This window comes from Musa acuminata, chromosome BXJ3-4, assembly GCF_036884655.1.
Source record: "Musa acuminata AAA Group cultivar baxijiao chromosome BXJ3-4, Cavendish_Baxijiao_AAA, whole genome shotgun sequence".
Taxonomy (NCBI): Eukaryota; Viridiplantae; Streptophyta; class Magnoliopsida; order Zingiberales; family Musaceae; genus Musa; species Musa acuminata.
This window is the reverse complement of record NC_088352.1, coordinates 7,155,212-7,172,312: the sequence shown is the minus strand read 5'-3', so window position 1 is coordinate 7,172,312 and position 17,101 is coordinate 7,155,212. Positions and strand designations below refer to the sequence as shown.

Sequence of the window (17,101 nt, the reverse complement as noted above, 5' to 3'; positions counted from 1 at the left end):
AAAGGGACGATCCACTATCTATTTACTATGAAGCTTCCCCAAACCAAACAAAATCTTATCTGATCATCTTTTTTCTGTGGCCATGAGCTCTGTGTTGTCCTAATTGTCATCAAACAAAGTGGATAAACTATCAAGTGTTTCATTTTGGAAACTGCATTTTAGAAACGTGGCTGAGACATTAGTATAGTTATTTTATGATGGAATGTGAAGATGAACATATCATCATAATCAGTTGTGTGCTCAACGGAATTAAAATTATGCAAATGTGTCACTGAACAATGTAGAATTTTTACATGGTTTGATCCCCTATTCTTCAGTTGCCAAAGTTCTATATTTTGGGTTGGATGAGTGTGGCACTCAACCATTATAGGAAGTTCAGAGCTGGTCAGGGAGGTGGAGAACTGAGCTTGATTGCTTTTATAGGAGCTAAGACCCAGTTAGGAGCTGAGCTCTCCTGCTGGGGACTGAAATCTAACATTTGTAGGACTGTCTTCCTGTAAATGTCAATTTGAAAAGCACAAGCTGGACTGAACAAGGGACTGTTTGCAGATGAATCAGCATCTCTAGGTTCTCTACATCTGCAAAATTAAGTAAATCTTATACCATTTTGTCCAAAGTTGGTGTCCAATTTTTCTAATGTGATGACTATAGAAGCACGGAAATTTGATACTATTTCAGGTATCGGTCTCTTATAACCATTATTTGAATTAACTGCATATACTCCTGTTCTTCACAAATCTAGCAAGTTATCTCTGGTTGTTATGCTCATTGACTCTCTTTACTGTTAAGTATGTCTTTATGTACTGTCCTACTTTCATTTTACTAGGAAACCAGTTGATTCATTGTTTCTGAATCTGAATGATATATTCTTTACTTTCTTGTTGACTAAACTATGAGTGATGGCTTTTTTCCTAGACTTGGAATGTCAGGTCTGATATGATGTAGCTTTCTTCTCGTTACCTTTTCACTTGGAAATCACTTAACTCATTGTCTGAATGTAGATGACATGGACTGTATGTATCCATTCTCATAGAGTAATCTCTGAGGGGACGAGTGACTTTTGCCAATGACTGGATTGATAAGTTGATTATGGCATTTGGCCACGCAGGTGAGTCCACACAATGTTCATGGACTTCATAATCTTCCAACTTATCAAGTGTTTTAGTTGCTTTTGACATCTAGACAACCAGTATCTTTATCTCTGAAGCTAAATGATGTGGCATAAATATTAAATTTCTTATAGATTAAGAGTCTAAAGTGATGGCTTTCTCTAATGGCTGAAGTGATCAGTTACTTGTTGCATTTGAATTCCCCAGCTGTGGAACACATTGGAAAGGCCCCCCTCTTGTCATGTATAATATTTTAACTATGGCAGAATTTAAATGAACACCTGTTCTGTGACCACTGGTGACACAGCAAAGTTATTTTACTCTCCTGTAACCCTGATATCATGTGGCCAGATAGATTTGTCTAAAGAGAACTGTGTGTGTCAGTAGAATCTCATTCATTGGCATTAGCCTTTGTCAGACCATCTCCACTTACAAGTGTGAAGTTTTTAGGTTTCAAGTGTCTTGACTGATGATTGATAGTTACAGAGAGGTGTTTTCAGCTAATTAATTACTTCTCATGTCTGTTCATGGAAACAATATTGATTTTGGATCCATTCCTTGGGGGAATAATGCATGACAAGATGATTACTACATATGCTTCATGGTCTATGATGTTCATACATACAACAGTGATTTAAACAATAACATTGTTTTTAATTTCGAATTAAGGTGTAATAATTTGTGCAATTGTTTCTTGTATCCAAATGTTTTTTGTCACAGTGTTTCCTTTGCATAGCATCCATCTAGATCTTACAACTGGTACTAAAAGCCTTTCCCTCGGAACATTTAGCATTAAATAGCAGTAAATGCTATTTAATGTGAAGAGATAAGGAACTAAGTGTCTAATAAAATGTCAGAAGCACATGTAATGTGCATCCAGAACAGAACCACACAGGATCAGTAGACAAACTTGATCAGCAAATTAGAATTCAAGGACAAGAACATGCAGAAGAGAAGGGAAAACAAAGTCACCACCAAGCTACAGAGTTCACCAGTCTGCTTCCATGGAGTTCTTAGATTTGTTCCGCATCGACAACGAATCTGCTGCTAAAATTGCCATCAAATCTAGATTTTAGTTGGCTAGCAACAAGTAGCAGACAGCTAGAGAGGTAAAGAATCGAAGAGCATGGAGATAGTTAACTAAAACCTTGCACTTCCGAACCTTGAGCAGCGGATGAAACAGGTGCTCCCTCTCTCGATATCTCTCTCTCTGTCTCTATTGATGGAGATGAGAGGACACTTGATCGTCGAAATCCTTTGCATTGCCATTAGAGTCTTCTGTAAACCTCCCCAACCTGAAGTGCTTCAGCTCCACTCCATCTGCCGCCCCATCGATGGCCAACTCCGCCAGGGTCCTCCCCACCACCGGTCCCATCTTGAACCCATGTCCTGAAAACCCTCCGGCCACCACCACGTCCTTGCCGAGCTCGCCGCCGAGGAAGTCGATCACGAAGTCCTCGTCAGGGGTCATGGAGTACATGCATGACTGGATGATCACAGGCTTGTCGGTCTCGACCTTGCCCGGAAGCATCTGCTCGATCCAGGAGCCGACGGTGTCCACCAGCATGCCGGAGTTCGATGTCCAGTCCCTCCTGTCGGGGTCGCACGGACGGCCGCCGTGCAGCCCGATCTTTATCAGTCCCGGGAACTCCATCGACGGCGTCCCGTAGACGTAGATTTCGCCGTAGCTGGCGAAGGTGGGGAACCCTCCCTCCGGCGTCATCTCGTGCTCGTGCCCTTCCTTGATCTTCCAGTAGCAGATGGTGGTGTGGAGAGGTTGGATGGGCAAGACATGGCCGCTGACTGCTTTCACCAGCTTGCTCGACCAAGGTCCCACCGTGACCACGCACTTCTTCCCCAGGAAGCTGTCGCCGGTGGCGGTGGACACCCGTACGCCTCTGTCTTCCTCGTCCTTCTTGATCCCTGTCACCTCCATGTGATCCTTTAGAACAGCCCCTCGTCGTATGGCCAGGGCCTGAAACATGGCCACCGCCTTGGTCGGCTTGATGACACCTCCGGCGTCGCTTCGGACCCCGATCCACCCCTCGGGCAGCCGGAACGTGCCGGAGAACATCTCGTCGACCGCGGCTCGATCGAGAAGGCGCACGTTGACCGAGCTCTGCCGCTCGCAGCTGGCGATAGCAGACCGGAGGCTCCTGTTATCGGCAGGGCCCATATCGAAGTGGGGGGTCCTGGTGAGCACCCGGTAGCCCGCCTCCGACTGCGCCGCCTCCCACAAGCGGTGCGCCTCGAGGACCATCGGCGGGTAGTACTCCTCCGGGTAGGTGGCGCGGATGGTGCGCGACTCGCCATGCGAGGAGCCCAGCTGGTGGAGGAAGTCGAACTGTTCCAGGAGCAGCACGCTGCAGCCGCGCTTGGCCGCCTCGTAGGCCGCGCAGCTTCCCATGATCCCCGCGCCGACGACGACGACATCGAACTGATCACCGCAGGATTCCATGGCCGCTGCCTCCTCTCTGCACACCTCTCTCTCAGCAGCAGCAGGGTGGTTTCCACTGGTATTTGAGCAGTAGATGCGTTGAAGCAGAAGGTGTTTGATATGAAGATTCTGCTTTCATCAGAACAGAGGAACATTGTAATCCCCGATGATTTTATCTCTTTTAATGTAAATTAATATCACCAAATAAATAATATATTATTCTATTTAAATTATTAATTTCTTTATTAAGGAAATAATTAAAATTAATTCCTTAATCATATGAATAAGTTAGGAATTTTGCTCACCAATGAAACTATTAATTGATTTATTTCCTAATGAATGATATGAATTTTAGAAAGTAAATAATTTAAATTTATTTTATGTGTGAATCATAAAAAAATAATATTATAAATCTATTTTTGTGTGTGAAATAAGATAAAAATAAAATAAAATTATTACTTACCTTTAATGGTAGGATTGAGAAGAAGATATCTCGAGGATCCTTTATTTTTTTTGTAATTTTTATTTATATTTTAAAATATTTGATATTAGATTTATTATAATTTATATGATGCACAATAATATTTTAAATTTATAAATTTATAATTAATAAATTATGATCATTGAATTATGATGTTAGAATTATTAATTAACTTAATAATAATTCTAATTCATTTAATTAGATATATTTATATTTAAAAATTTATGTGTAAATTTTTATGATTTAATTAGCTTTAAATTTGAAATCATGAATCTAAATTAGTTTGTTTATAAAAAATGAATTTGAGATTAATTATTATTTTTATAATTTTAAAAATATTTTTAAAGTAATAAAATCTAATTTAATAAGAATGATCAAATTGGGTCTAACATAAGTTCGATTGATCAGATCAGCTCATGTGGGTAGGCATCACCTAGCCTACGTGGTTAAGTATGATTCAACTCTATGGCTTAGCTTATGTGGTCAAATACGTTTCAACCCATGTGGCTAGATATAGTTCAATCAATGTGACCAAGTATATTATAGCTTAGATGGTTAAGTATAATTCAGCCCATGTAGTTACGCATGACCCAGCCTATGTGACTAGGTACAGCTCAGCTTATATGGGTAAGCATGACCTACCCTATGTGGTTAGATATGATTTAACTTACGTGATTAGGCGTGACCCAACCTATGTACTTAGTTATAATCTAACCCATATTGTTAGGTATGACTCAACTCGTATGAATAAATATGACCTAACTCATATGACCAAGTACGACTCAACCAAGCATGACCCAATGCACGTAGTTGCACATGATTAAAATTGTAATCAAGCATGACCCAACATATGTGATTAGGTATAACTCAACCAACGAACCAAGAGTGGCCCAATTCAATAGTAATGCTTAATTAAATTCATGAGTAAGGCTCAATCCAACTCATGAAGCTAGGCCGACATAGCTATGCAAGTAGCACTAGACATATTATCATCCCTCTATCTAGTCTAGTGTACCTTAACCTAACATATTACCTAAGACATGTGTGGCACATGTGATACGTTTAAGACTCAAGGTAGATCGATTTGATTTGGACTAGCATTATATAATATAATCTAATTTTTTCTTCATTAATTGGTTTGAGTTTGTTAGTTGACTAAATCAGATAGGTTTAATCAATTCAAGATGGCTCTAGGTGATTCCTGACCAACTTGAACGGTTCAAGCCCACTTGACATAATTGAAATCAATTAAATTTAAATTAGACTAGTTTAAGATGATTCCAGGTCGATTCTATAACGATTTGAGATTAGTTTCATTATGTTATAATTGAATTGAAATTGGTTTAAGTCAATTAAATTATTTTAATTATGATTCATGGAAGACTATTAAAAGATTAATGCCTATCTTTATGATATGATAAACTAATATTTTATATAAAGATATTACTTAAAAATAATTATTGATTTTCTTATATTTTTAGATTAAATTGATAATATTGATGTGATCATTACCATATAGTATATCGTAGTTTATGTGACTATACTAAGTGGTTATTGGAAATATAATTTATGAAAAGAACTATGAGCTATCATAGTACTACCAGACCACTAATGGATATAAGTTAGTAGTTCATATATCAAACGATTATACGGTTTCTCCATCCGTTATTGAAGGAATTCATCCCATAAAATATGTTTTTTCATCTGTTGTTGGAAAAGTACATCATCAGATGTGATGTATGTCTTTGTTATTTAATTATTATCTATATGATTGAGATGTGCTGATGTGTTATTTTATTTATTACATAAGAATTAACTTTATTTTTTAATATATGGATTGATATGTTATTATTTTATATTAAATTATTAATATTTATATATGTTTCATGAGTATTAAATATTAATTTATTTTTTTTTATGATTATTGATATATTTTTATCTTATATTTTTTTTAGAGTAATCTATTATTTTGTAATAAATCTGAACCATGTGGATAAGACTTTTTCTATCCTATTAAGAAGATATAATTTTTTAATTAAAATATCGTAAAGATAAAGATTTGAATTCAAAGATAACAAAGATCTTTTATAAATTAAGAACTACGAATGATAGTTTTTTTTATTTTTTTATTAAATCTAGCACGTGATAAACACTCTACTTCATCCAAACAAGAGATTCCGTATGCTGTAAGGGATTTGTTTAGCAATGTCTAAAGCTGGACTTGTTATTATCCAAGTCTCTTTTGGGCCACCTCTGCTGGCAGGCTAATCTAGAAAGCAAGGTGGTGTGAGGTGTTGTCCGTCGTCATCTTTGTTCACCATAAAGCAGTTCTATATCTTGTCTATTACTTGGGATTCTCTGCATGGTAAAGGTGGGCAGCGGTTTCTAAGCAGGAGAACAGGAGATTGCTCTAAAGATGATGATTCCTGGTGGTTCTTGGAATCTGATACACGTGCTTGGACCAACAATGGGTTGTAAAGCTTACAGATCTAATATTCTTGCATGAATACTCTTCAAAACAGAGATTAAAGAAGAAAGGAAAGAAGTCTCTGACCTGATTGAGTCTCTGTGGATCCCCGAGAACCAGTTACTTCGGTGGTTCCACCACTGACTGCACACGAGAGAGAGCGAGAGAGATGTTAATACAAGGCATGTGAAGATAGAATCCAACAAAACCAGAACATATAAGCAGCAGCAGGAGGAGGAGAAAGGAGGAGGAGGATACCAAACAGTGAAGAGCAATCCAAATAAGACGTATAGGTGTTAGGAAACATCCACAGGAAAGCAATGACGGAGTGCATCATCCATCGGTGGGGATAGGAGAAGGCTAAGTTGACGACAAGAGGGTTGACGCCATGACCAAGACTGTAACTCTACCGTTGCTGCACCGCATACAGACTCCGGAGCATACGCTTGTCTTGTAGTTTTGATAGGTCTGGGACTCGTCTTAGTAGCAGTAAATGAAATTAAATTGGCATGTGGAGGAGAATGAGCTTCGCAGATGGTAAACAGTCAACGTTGACTGACCAACTGATGAAAGCTACAAGAACAAGAACAAGATTCTGGCACGACATGGTTTACTTGACTTGGCACTTTGGAAAAATCAACAAGGTTTACAATTTGGAGCACCTGGACACTGATCGGATTGATACAGTACTATTTCGTATCAGCATACTAACATGCTAAAGAGGGTTATTGACAGTAATCATACCTGAATGACTCGGATTGATGCTTCGAACTGCAAGTTAACAATAATACACCCGACTGATCGACGGATCATGCGATAAATTGATGATGTGCAAAGATTTCAGACCAAGTTCTCTGGTTCCTCTGACTAACAGTCTGTCTTCTCACATCATAATGTTGATGGTGGTAACTTGATATTATCTGAAGCAACCCAGTTTGACGGTCACAAAACTTCCAAGTCTCCTTCCACAATGAGAATATCTTCCTAGAAGAAGCATCACAATATATGCCTTCAAAGAACAGTGTCCAAACTCCAAGCAAAAACCTAATGTATATGCCTCCAAATAAGTACATTAAACGAGAACAGCATAGCAGAACATATTTCGGTGAGAAGCAACAATCAACATGCAAATAGGATGCATCATTTTGGCATTTGGAGAAACTGAAGACTATAGTTCAGGATGATTCTTGGGCAGTAGAGGATAATGAAGGGTCGCTGGACTGTAGTCTGCACTCCCTTGCTCTTCGTCATATTTGGGCATGGTGCCCAACAAACTGACCTTGGTTTTTTATTTCTTTGCTCTACAAATCATATGCATCAAATGAATCGATAAGTTTTCTTATTTCAATCAGCTGAACTGGAGGAAAAAACATACTAACTAACCCATAGCTTTCTCCTCACTGTCACTGCCTGATGCAGAACAGACTAGCTCCTTCGTAACTTCTGTTATAGAATTTGGTCTTCCGTGGATGGGGATGGAGAAGGGGCAGAAACATGGCGTCTGTTAAGGGAGATAAAGGGCCAACTTTAGAACACACAAGAGACTAGCACATATAGCAACTTCTAAATGTCGGTGTGTCCAGTTTAGCAAATTCTTTCTTGGCTCAATCAAATAAAGTTATCGAGGGAGAGAGATAACATATAATTGAAGAATATATGATATGAGTCCGATAATTGTAGCAATATGAAGAAAACATGTATGCTGGGGCATGCTTTGGATCCTGTCGTATCTATGAGAGGAAATGGCAAAATGCCACCAAAACTAACCAAGTCTTCTTTCTGTGATACTCCGAGACCTCTTTCACATATTTTATCTCGACCGGCGGATAAGTTGTTGGGCAGTGCAAAGGAGCAGAAATCATGGTGCTAAAATTAGGATCCCACTCAAATTGAGTACGGCATCCCAGCTTAGTTCCAATCTATTAACTTAGCATGTGGTCGAAAGTTCTTTACTTGTCGGCAGTGCAACCGAAATATTGTTGTTTAGATATATGTTCTCTCAGCCTAAGAAGACTCACTCTGTTACAGCTTGAGATAATGAGGTCAAATTAAATAATTCATCTATTAGCATGTCTCTCAAGGAATAAACAAAATGCTTTCCATTTCAGAGGCAACTTTGTTTGGAAGTAATTACACTGGGAGGAGCCCTTAGTGTATAGTGGATCATGGAGAGTTTACTGAATTTGATGCATCTCTCCAATTATTTTGTTGGCAGCATCAATATCAATGTGAGTGGCAGAGGGCAATACAGGAATTGTCAGAGAAAATGCCTTCAGCCATTCTGGTCTTTTGCCGTTTAAGAATGGTCTTTTCTAATGTCAAGCTTGTTTACAAAATATCAGAAATGGATAGCATTTTTAAGTTGTGTTCAAAAGGAATACACAGAAATCAAATCCCAGCAAGCATGTTAGTTGTCAAATAAATATTTGATTTTAGAACACCTCTGAAAAGAAGAAAGGCTAACTAACTTGATGGATACGGGTCAAAAAATGGTCAAAGAAAGAGATGAGAACATAAAACCAACAAAGAGTTCTCCTCATCTCTATATTTAATGTAGTAACTTATTCACTTTTCATTCTTGCACCAACTTACTGAGATAGACCTATCAAGAATGATGAAAGGAAAAGTTTTTACATATTGCAGTATGTTGGGTAGATTGATGCACATATAAGTGGTTGAACACTAACCTTAGGATGAAGTAGGAAGCTTCCATCCTTCTTTATTTTAAGAATCTTCTCACCAAATTATTCGTACAGCCAATATCAATTATCCACTATGATTAAGGAAGATTGTAAAACATCATGCACATCAGTAACCCAAAGATTCCGAACAAGAAATCAACCTACAAAATCAGATCGAAATGTAAGAAATGCAATATCGATATATTTCATCAGATTTGTAAATGTAGTAACCAAATCTCTAGTGGTTTTAAAAGGTAATGAAAATGTGTATCAATTATCTTTTGCTCAAGAATGGAGGCAATCACTGAGTTTCTCAGTGCAGAAATTGTCTACTAACCTAAAGCCAACTTCTTTCGACATTTTTTGTCCCCATATTTAAATAAAATTACCTTTATCAGATTTAACTTACAACTTATATATCAAGTGCAAACATAGAATCTCAGACACTAATTGATGCAAGTGCATTGATGGTGTACCTTGGCAACTATGACTTTTCCTTCCACATTTCACAATCAAGATTAAATTGGACATGGATATGCTGAAGGTGATTATTTTAAAGAATAACTGAAGGTGATCATTTTAAAGTCTAAAATGAATATATCCAAATTTTAAATCTTTCTCTCCAACTAATTTTCTTAAGAATAACACAATTAAACTGAAGAACTTTGTGTTGACAATTGCTATCCAAAACTAAGCACGAAAAACATGTTGATCCTTAGCGACCTAGGAGATGATAGTTCAAGTCATGGAAACATCTAACATTAAAGTTGCTCCTTTGCGACCTGAGAGACAAGTCGCAAAGGATATTTTTATTTTCTAAATATTTAAAGCATAGAGTCTTAAAAACAAGGTTCAAATCATGGAAACAACTTAAATATTTAAAGGTAAGGTTGTCAAGACCTCGCATTGGATATATTCATTTTTTAAAATGAATATATATAAAAAAAAGACAACTTTTTATTTTTAAAAAATCTAGCGTTAAATACCCATGTAACTAAGCGATCTGAAAAATCAAAGAGGAAAAAGATATTTTCTGAATTGCTAAAGCTAGATAAAGAGGAGGGATTTAGATAAATTTAGTTGCATAAGGGATGAAGATAAAAATATACTTGTTAACGATACCGAGATTAATTAAAAATTGAGAAATTATTTTTTTCTAAATTATCTATTGAACATTGTACATAACTTAGCTTCTAAACTAGTGCAAATATAGTAAAAGAAACATGGTAAGAATATTGGTCATGATGATATCCTAATTAAGAATAAAAGAGATGTCCAAAGTTGTTATAATTATAGAGAAATCAAGAAAATGCTTCATACAATAAAACTTTGGAAAAAAAATGATCGAAGATTAGAATAAGAAGCCAAATAAGTAATTCCAAGAATCAATTTTGGTTTTGTGCTTAGTAGACCAACCATAAAGGCTATTTATTTATTAAGGCTATAAATTGAAAAGAATACAAAGAAAAAGAAAGATTTTCATATAGTTTTTAGTGACTTATAAAGCATCTATAATAGAGTCCCAAGAGAATTACTACCGACTATATTGATACCATAAAATATACGTATGATCATATAATCACTAGTGCTAAAACTACAAGTAGTGTGTCTAATGTGTTTCCTATCATATTGCATCAAGGTTTTTGTTCAAGTCTTACAATTTTTTATATTGATAAGGGATAAACATACTAGTCATATATCTGATAGGCCTTATGGTGTATGCTTCTTGTAGATAATGTTATTTAAATTGATGAAAATCTAAATGAGATTATGTTTAACCTTGAGTTAAGGAACCAAAGGTTTAAATAAAGTAGGACTAAGATTGAATACATAAGATGTAATTTTAGGAGTACTAGAAAAATTAATTGAGGATGTAGTTAAAACGGAAAAACAAAAAATTCCATCAAGTAAAACTGTAGAAGTGTATATATCTTGACTCGATTACTCAAAATGTCAGAGAGACTGAGAAAGATTTTGTCCATACTCCATAGAGTAAAAGCTGGTTGGTTACAGTTGAGAAGAACATTAAGAGTTTTGTGTCATCCATGAATGTCCTCTAGATTTAAAAATTTGTAAGACAACTGTTAGATCAGCCATGCTTTATGGATTTGCGTACATAGTAGCTAAAAAGCAACAGCTTTAAAAGGTGTGCTGCCAAGATGAGAATATTAAGGCAACATTTAATTTTTTATTGCTTAGAATAAGATGTTTTTTCATTTGTAAATAGTTCAACATAACTCCAATAAAAGAAAAAACGAGGAATAATTATTTAAAATGATATAGATATGTTTAAAGGAGATATTTAGATAATCGATGTGAATATTAATTGAGGTGAGACAATTAGTATTAGTGGGGTGAAGAGAGATAAAAGACAATAGCTTAGTAGTGGTAAAAGATACATGTAGCCGAACCAGACATCAGGACATAACAACTTATTTTTGTTGTTGAGCTTCCTGCTAGTCATAGGTGCCCAGCAAGCCAATCACGTGAGTGATGGCACGTGTGACTTGATACAGAATCTTTTTGCTTATTATATTTTGGCGTATATCACTTTATAACTATTGCATAAATGCATATATATTGTGATGTCCTTGGATTTGTGCAATGGGAATCGGATCGTGATGAGATCACGATAATGAGATCGATTCACCTTTAAACACATATCCTAAATAATCCCGGTCATAGGTTACTCGAGAGGGACATCGTGATAACCGGATAGACTGGTGTGTTGTATACCCGTCCATATGATGGATGCAGCTGGTCTCATAGCTGCTCGTGTAGGGACACTAGGGATACAGTACAGGTGCTCATTGGAGAATGAGTTCACTGATTGATCCGCTTACGGAATGCTGGATGGTTGATGATGCCTTATTGTCAGACAGCGATTCCGTAGTCCTAGTGGTGTATCTGGTCCTTAGACTTGAGACACCAAGGATGTCCTGTATGAGTGCTCCACTCTTTGATACCAGACTTATAGGTTTGGCTGTCCCCAAATCTAGTACAGCTGGTCATTGGGAGTGGTAGTCGACCTTACGAGGGCTATTGAGTGTCAATAGAGGATCATCCACTCTCGGCATAATGAGAGGAATATCCCATGTGTTCTTGCTCAGACAAATCCCTGGCCAGGGTCATTCGGGTTGAGAGAGAAAGAGTTCTCCGGGAGAATCCGATTAGAGCGAGACTCGAGTAGAAACTGTATGGGTCTGACAGCACCATGCTCGATATACGGTCTCTGGGATATTAGATGGATGAGGGACTATAGGTACATGGTAACTGAGGACAGACAGGTCCAATGGATTGGATTCCCCTGTATCGTCTGGGGACTACGGCGTAGTGGCCTAGTACTTCCGTAGTCGATGAGTCGAGTGAATTATTACAGAGATAATAATTCACTGAGTTAGAAGGAGTTCTGACAGGTATGACTCACGGCCAGCTCGATATTGGGCCTAGAGGGTCACACACATATGGTAGGCATTGCGATGAGTAGAGGTTCGGATATGAGATATCCGACGGAGCCCTTGTCTTATTGGATGCAGATCCAATACCCACTAGGGAAAGGACCCATTAGGGTTTTGACACGGGATCTCTATAAATAGGAGGGATTCACAGCCTCATAGGCTAGAGTCTTTGCTTGCCCTTCCTATTCTCCTCTCCCTCTCCACCTCAGAGTAGGCCTGGAGTTTTGAGGAGCGTCGTCGCAACCCTGCTGTGTGGATCACCGCTAGAGAGGAGGACGCTTGACCTCCTTCACCCTCTCCTAAGGATCTGCAAGGAAACAGGGATATACGATCTCCCTAGGTAACACAATCTCTATACGCAGTTTTGTGTTTTTTGCGGATTTTGCGCACCAATCTTCGCACGACGATGAACATCTTTTTGGGAATCGGGGATTTTTGTTTTCTTGTTCTTCCGCTGCGTATATGATGTCGCCCCCTATGATTTCCCAACAGTGGTATCAGAGCCAGGTTGTTCGTGCGAATGATTGGTTTTGAACTGCGTGTGTTGTGTTTAGGAAGAATATTGACGTCAAAATCGTTGACGCAAAAGCGAGGAAGGGCAGCAACAGTTGCTGCCCTCGATCTGCATACCTGCAGCCACCTGCAGCGGCAGCCGCAGCTGCAGCCGCAGCCAGGCAGCACAGCGCCGGCGCATGCGCAAGCGCTGTGCCTGCAGCAGCCGGCCGGCGGTCTGCTTGCAGCAGGCTTGCTGCTGGCGGGGCTGGCAACCCACGGGCAGAGGCGCCGCAGGGCAGCGGCGCCTGCCGCCGAAAGGAAGCGGCGCCTGCCGCCGCTGCTCCCGCGGGCGAAACCCCCCACAGGGGTGGCCGCCCGGCGGTACAGCACCGTCTGCGGAGGCAGCGGCGCCCGAAGGGGGCGCCCACCCGCAGCGGCATCGCCGCCAGCGGGCGTGCCGCCTGCAGGCGAGGGCAGTGCCCTCGCCCCGCCGCACAGGCCGCCGCCGGCAGGGTGGCGGCGGCGGCAGCAGCAGCAGCAAAAAGGGCAAAGGGTATTAGGGTTTTCTGGGCAAAAGACAGTTTTGCCCCTCGGAATTTGAGAAATTCCAGTTTCTGTCTTTTGTCCAAATTACGAAAATACCCTTAGGAATTGAGAAATTCCCTATATATCCCTGATTTCAGAAAATATTAATTAATTAAAAGGTTTAGTTGATTATTATTTTTATTATTATCTAGTAGTCCTACATGATGATGATTATTTATACATGTGATGTATGATGTGTGGACGGATGATCATGGACCGTGTGATGTGTGTACTTGTGATTATTATTATTGAGGTCTGCGAACCTCCATTATATTTCTCGTTTATTGTCGGGCCTGCGTGCCTATGATTAAGTTGTAATCACATGAGGAGGCGCAGCGGGAGCGTGGATGCCATAGCGGGACCCACGAGACGGACGATCGTGATGCATGGAGATGCATCAAGATGTCGACGGAACCGACGAGGACGAGATGGACGATCACAAGGCATGGAGATGCACTGTTGCACACATAGATCTTGATGTGAGTGATTAGGCCTACTGGCTCGGGCCTAATCATATTAGGTTGTGGTCCATGATCATCTGGTGTGATTGCTTATACACATACTAGATATGTATATATATTTGCATGCGATGTAGATATATATTAAATATGCATATGTGTGACATGTCATATTAGGAGACCAAATCATAGAAACATCTCTCGATAATATTAAGTCGGTAAACGTGAGGCAATTAGATTGACCCACGTGGCCTTCCATCGTTATGAGTAGGAACCGAATCCCGGTGTAGGTTGAGTTGGTCGAGTCCCTCGAGACTCACCTATATCGCGATTCGCTATCTTGCTTACGACATAGAGATGTCACCGGTGACCTGAGGGCATGATATGCTTGGTCGAGTCCCTCGAGGGTATATCATCAAATCAGACTCATCTTGTAACGAAGGTGTTGACTTAACCGAGCATCATGGTTGGTCGAGTCCCTCGAGGCCATGGTGATTCGGAGGCCGAACAGGACGGGAATCACAAGGAGTTGTGATCGGCAAGAGTTGTCTACCTTTTAGGCTTAGTGTGATTGGTCGAGTCCCTCGAGGTTACACTAAGACGCTGATTGGATCCTGATCCCCACTAGAAGTCTGCCGGAGACTTCCGTTTCACGTGCTGAGGGTGTCGCGTGACTCGTTAGTAAAATAGTGGGAGCATATTAAGATAGAAGTCCATATCTTGATAGTTTATTTCTTGCAAAATCTGCATGTTATTCATTTTTGCTACATCTTTATTTTCAGAAAATGTCGTTTTCAAATCCCTTACGTGGCATACTTGATGTCAACCGCCTCACTGGTCCAAATTATACAGATTGGCTCCGTAACTTGAGAATTGTTCTCACAGCGGAGAAAATCGTGTACGTCCTTGATACAGTGATGCCTACGCCCGAAGAAGGGGCAAGCGAGGATGAGATCGCTCGCTACGTGAAGTACATTGATGACTCCACTCTTGCTCAGTGCTATATGTTGGGCTCTATGACTCCAGAGTTACAGAGACAACATGAAAAGATGGATGCCAGATCCATTCTCCTACATGTCCGTAAATTGTTTGAGGAACAGGGAAGGACTCAACGATATGAGATATCCAAGAGCCTTTTCCGCGCTAGGATGACTGAGGGGACACCGGTTCAGAACCATGTCCTAAAGATGATTGAGTGGATAGAGAAACTCACAGGTCTAGGAATGGTCCTAGAGGATAACTTGTGTGTGGACATTGTGCTTCAGTCCCTACCAGATTCCTTTTCACAGTTCATAATGAATTTTAATATGAACAAGCTTGAGGTGACTCTCCCAGAGCTCCTCAATATGTTGAGGGAGGCAGAGAGTATTATTAAGAAAGAGAAGCCAGTTCTCTACACTGGTGAGACCAGAAAGAAAAGGAAAACAGAAAGGTCCCTTAAGAAGGGAAAGGGCAAGGGCAAACAAGGTAAAGCAAAGGTTGCTAAGAAAGACCCAACAAAGGACAAAGGCCAGTGCTTCCACTGTGGTAAAGATGGGCACTGGAAGAGAAACTGCAAAGAGTACCTTGCAGAAAGGGCGAAACAAAAGCTTGATGAAGCTTCAGGTACATTCATGATCAGTCTCCATTTGTCAGACTCTTATGATAACACATGGGTATTAGATACCGGTAGTGCTTATCATATATGTAATTCGTTGCAGGTTCTGGCAAAGCCTAGGAGATTAGAGAGAGGCGAGATGGACCTCAAGATGGGTAATGGAGCAAAAGTTGCTGTATTAGCTGTTGGCGAGGTCGCCCTACATCTGCCTAGTGGAGCTTTTATTGCATTAGATGCATGTTATTTTGTTCCTTCTATTATCAAAAACATTATCTCCATTTCATGTTTAACAGTTAGTGGATATAAATTTGTTTTTGAGAACAATGGTTGTTCGATATTATTAGATGATAAGATCATCACGAAAGGAACATTGCATAATGGTTTATTTATGTTAGACACCACTCCACATATCATGAATATAAATGTGTCCAAAAGGAAACGAGATGAGTTGAACAGTGCATACCTGTGGCATTGTAGGCTAGGTCACATCCATGAAAGAAGGATTCAAAAGTTGCTAAATGATGGATATCTAGATCCATTCGACTATGTGTCATATGCAACTTGTGAGCCTTGCATTCGTGGAAAACTGACCAACTCTCCATTTAGTGGAACTGGAGAGAGAGCCACTGAGTTGTTGGAACTCATACATAGTGATGTATGTGGACCCATGTCAACTCATGCCATTGGAGGTTACTCCTACTTCATTACATTTACTGATGATTTCTCAAGGTATGGATATGTGTACTTAATGAAGTACAAGTCCGAGGCCTTTGAGAAATTCAGAGAGTATAAGAATGAGGTGGAGAACCAGACTGGAAAGAGTATCAAAACTCTTCGATCAGATCGAGGAGGTGAGTACTTAAGTACAGAGTTTACTCACTTCCTCAAGGACCATGGGATATTATCCCAATGGACACCTCCTTATACACCTCAGCTCAATGGTGTCTCTGAAAGGAGAAATCGTACATTATTAGATATGGTACGGTCCATGATGAGTTTCGCTGACCTACCCATCTCATTCTGGGGATATGCCCTAGAAACCGCAGCTTACCTTCTGAACAGAGTTCCAACTAAGTCGGTGGTGTCTACACCATATGAGATATGGAAAGGGAAGAAGCCTGATCTTAAAGTAGTTAAGATTTGGGGCTGCTCTGCCCATGTTAAAAGACACAACCCCGATAAGTTAGAATCAAGGACAGGGCGATGTAAATTTGTGGGATACCCCAAGGAAACTTGTGGGTATTACTTCTATCATCTCGAGGACCAAAAGATCTTTGTAGCTAAGAGAGCAGTGTTCCTTGAGAAGGAACACATTCTTGACGGAGACAGTGGG

The 17,101-nt window shown here is 39.8% G+C and overlaps 1 protein-coding gene across 8 annotated transcripts in view; it reads right to left on the bottom strand.

Moving 5' to 3' along the window:
- Positions 1 to 1,936: 1,936 nt before the first annotated feature.
- LOC103981023 (probable sarcosine oxidase) overlaps positions 1,937 to 17,101 on the bottom strand; it is a 28,848-nt gene continuing 13,683 nt past the window's right edge. For 2 of the 8 annotated variants that reach the window (XR_010495718.1, XR_010495719.1), the window contains 3 exons: positions 9,182 to 9,336; positions 7,878 to 7,995; positions 7,526 to 7,795 (listed from right to left, as the gene is read on the bottom strand). Coding sequence is in view for 2 of the 8 variants with exons in the window: in XM_009397593.3 (XP_009395868.2) it covers positions 2,326 to 3,567 (1,242 nt within the window). In the remaining 6 variants the exon portion in view is untranslated. Of the gene's footprint in view, positions 3,676 to 6,581; positions 6,639 to 6,752; positions 6,845 to 7,238; positions 7,796 to 7,877; positions 7,996 to 9,181; positions 9,337 to 17,101 lie in introns of those variants that run through there. The other 6 variants (XR_010495721.1, XR_010495720.1, XR_010495722.1 and 3 more) reach the window with 6 other exon arrangements.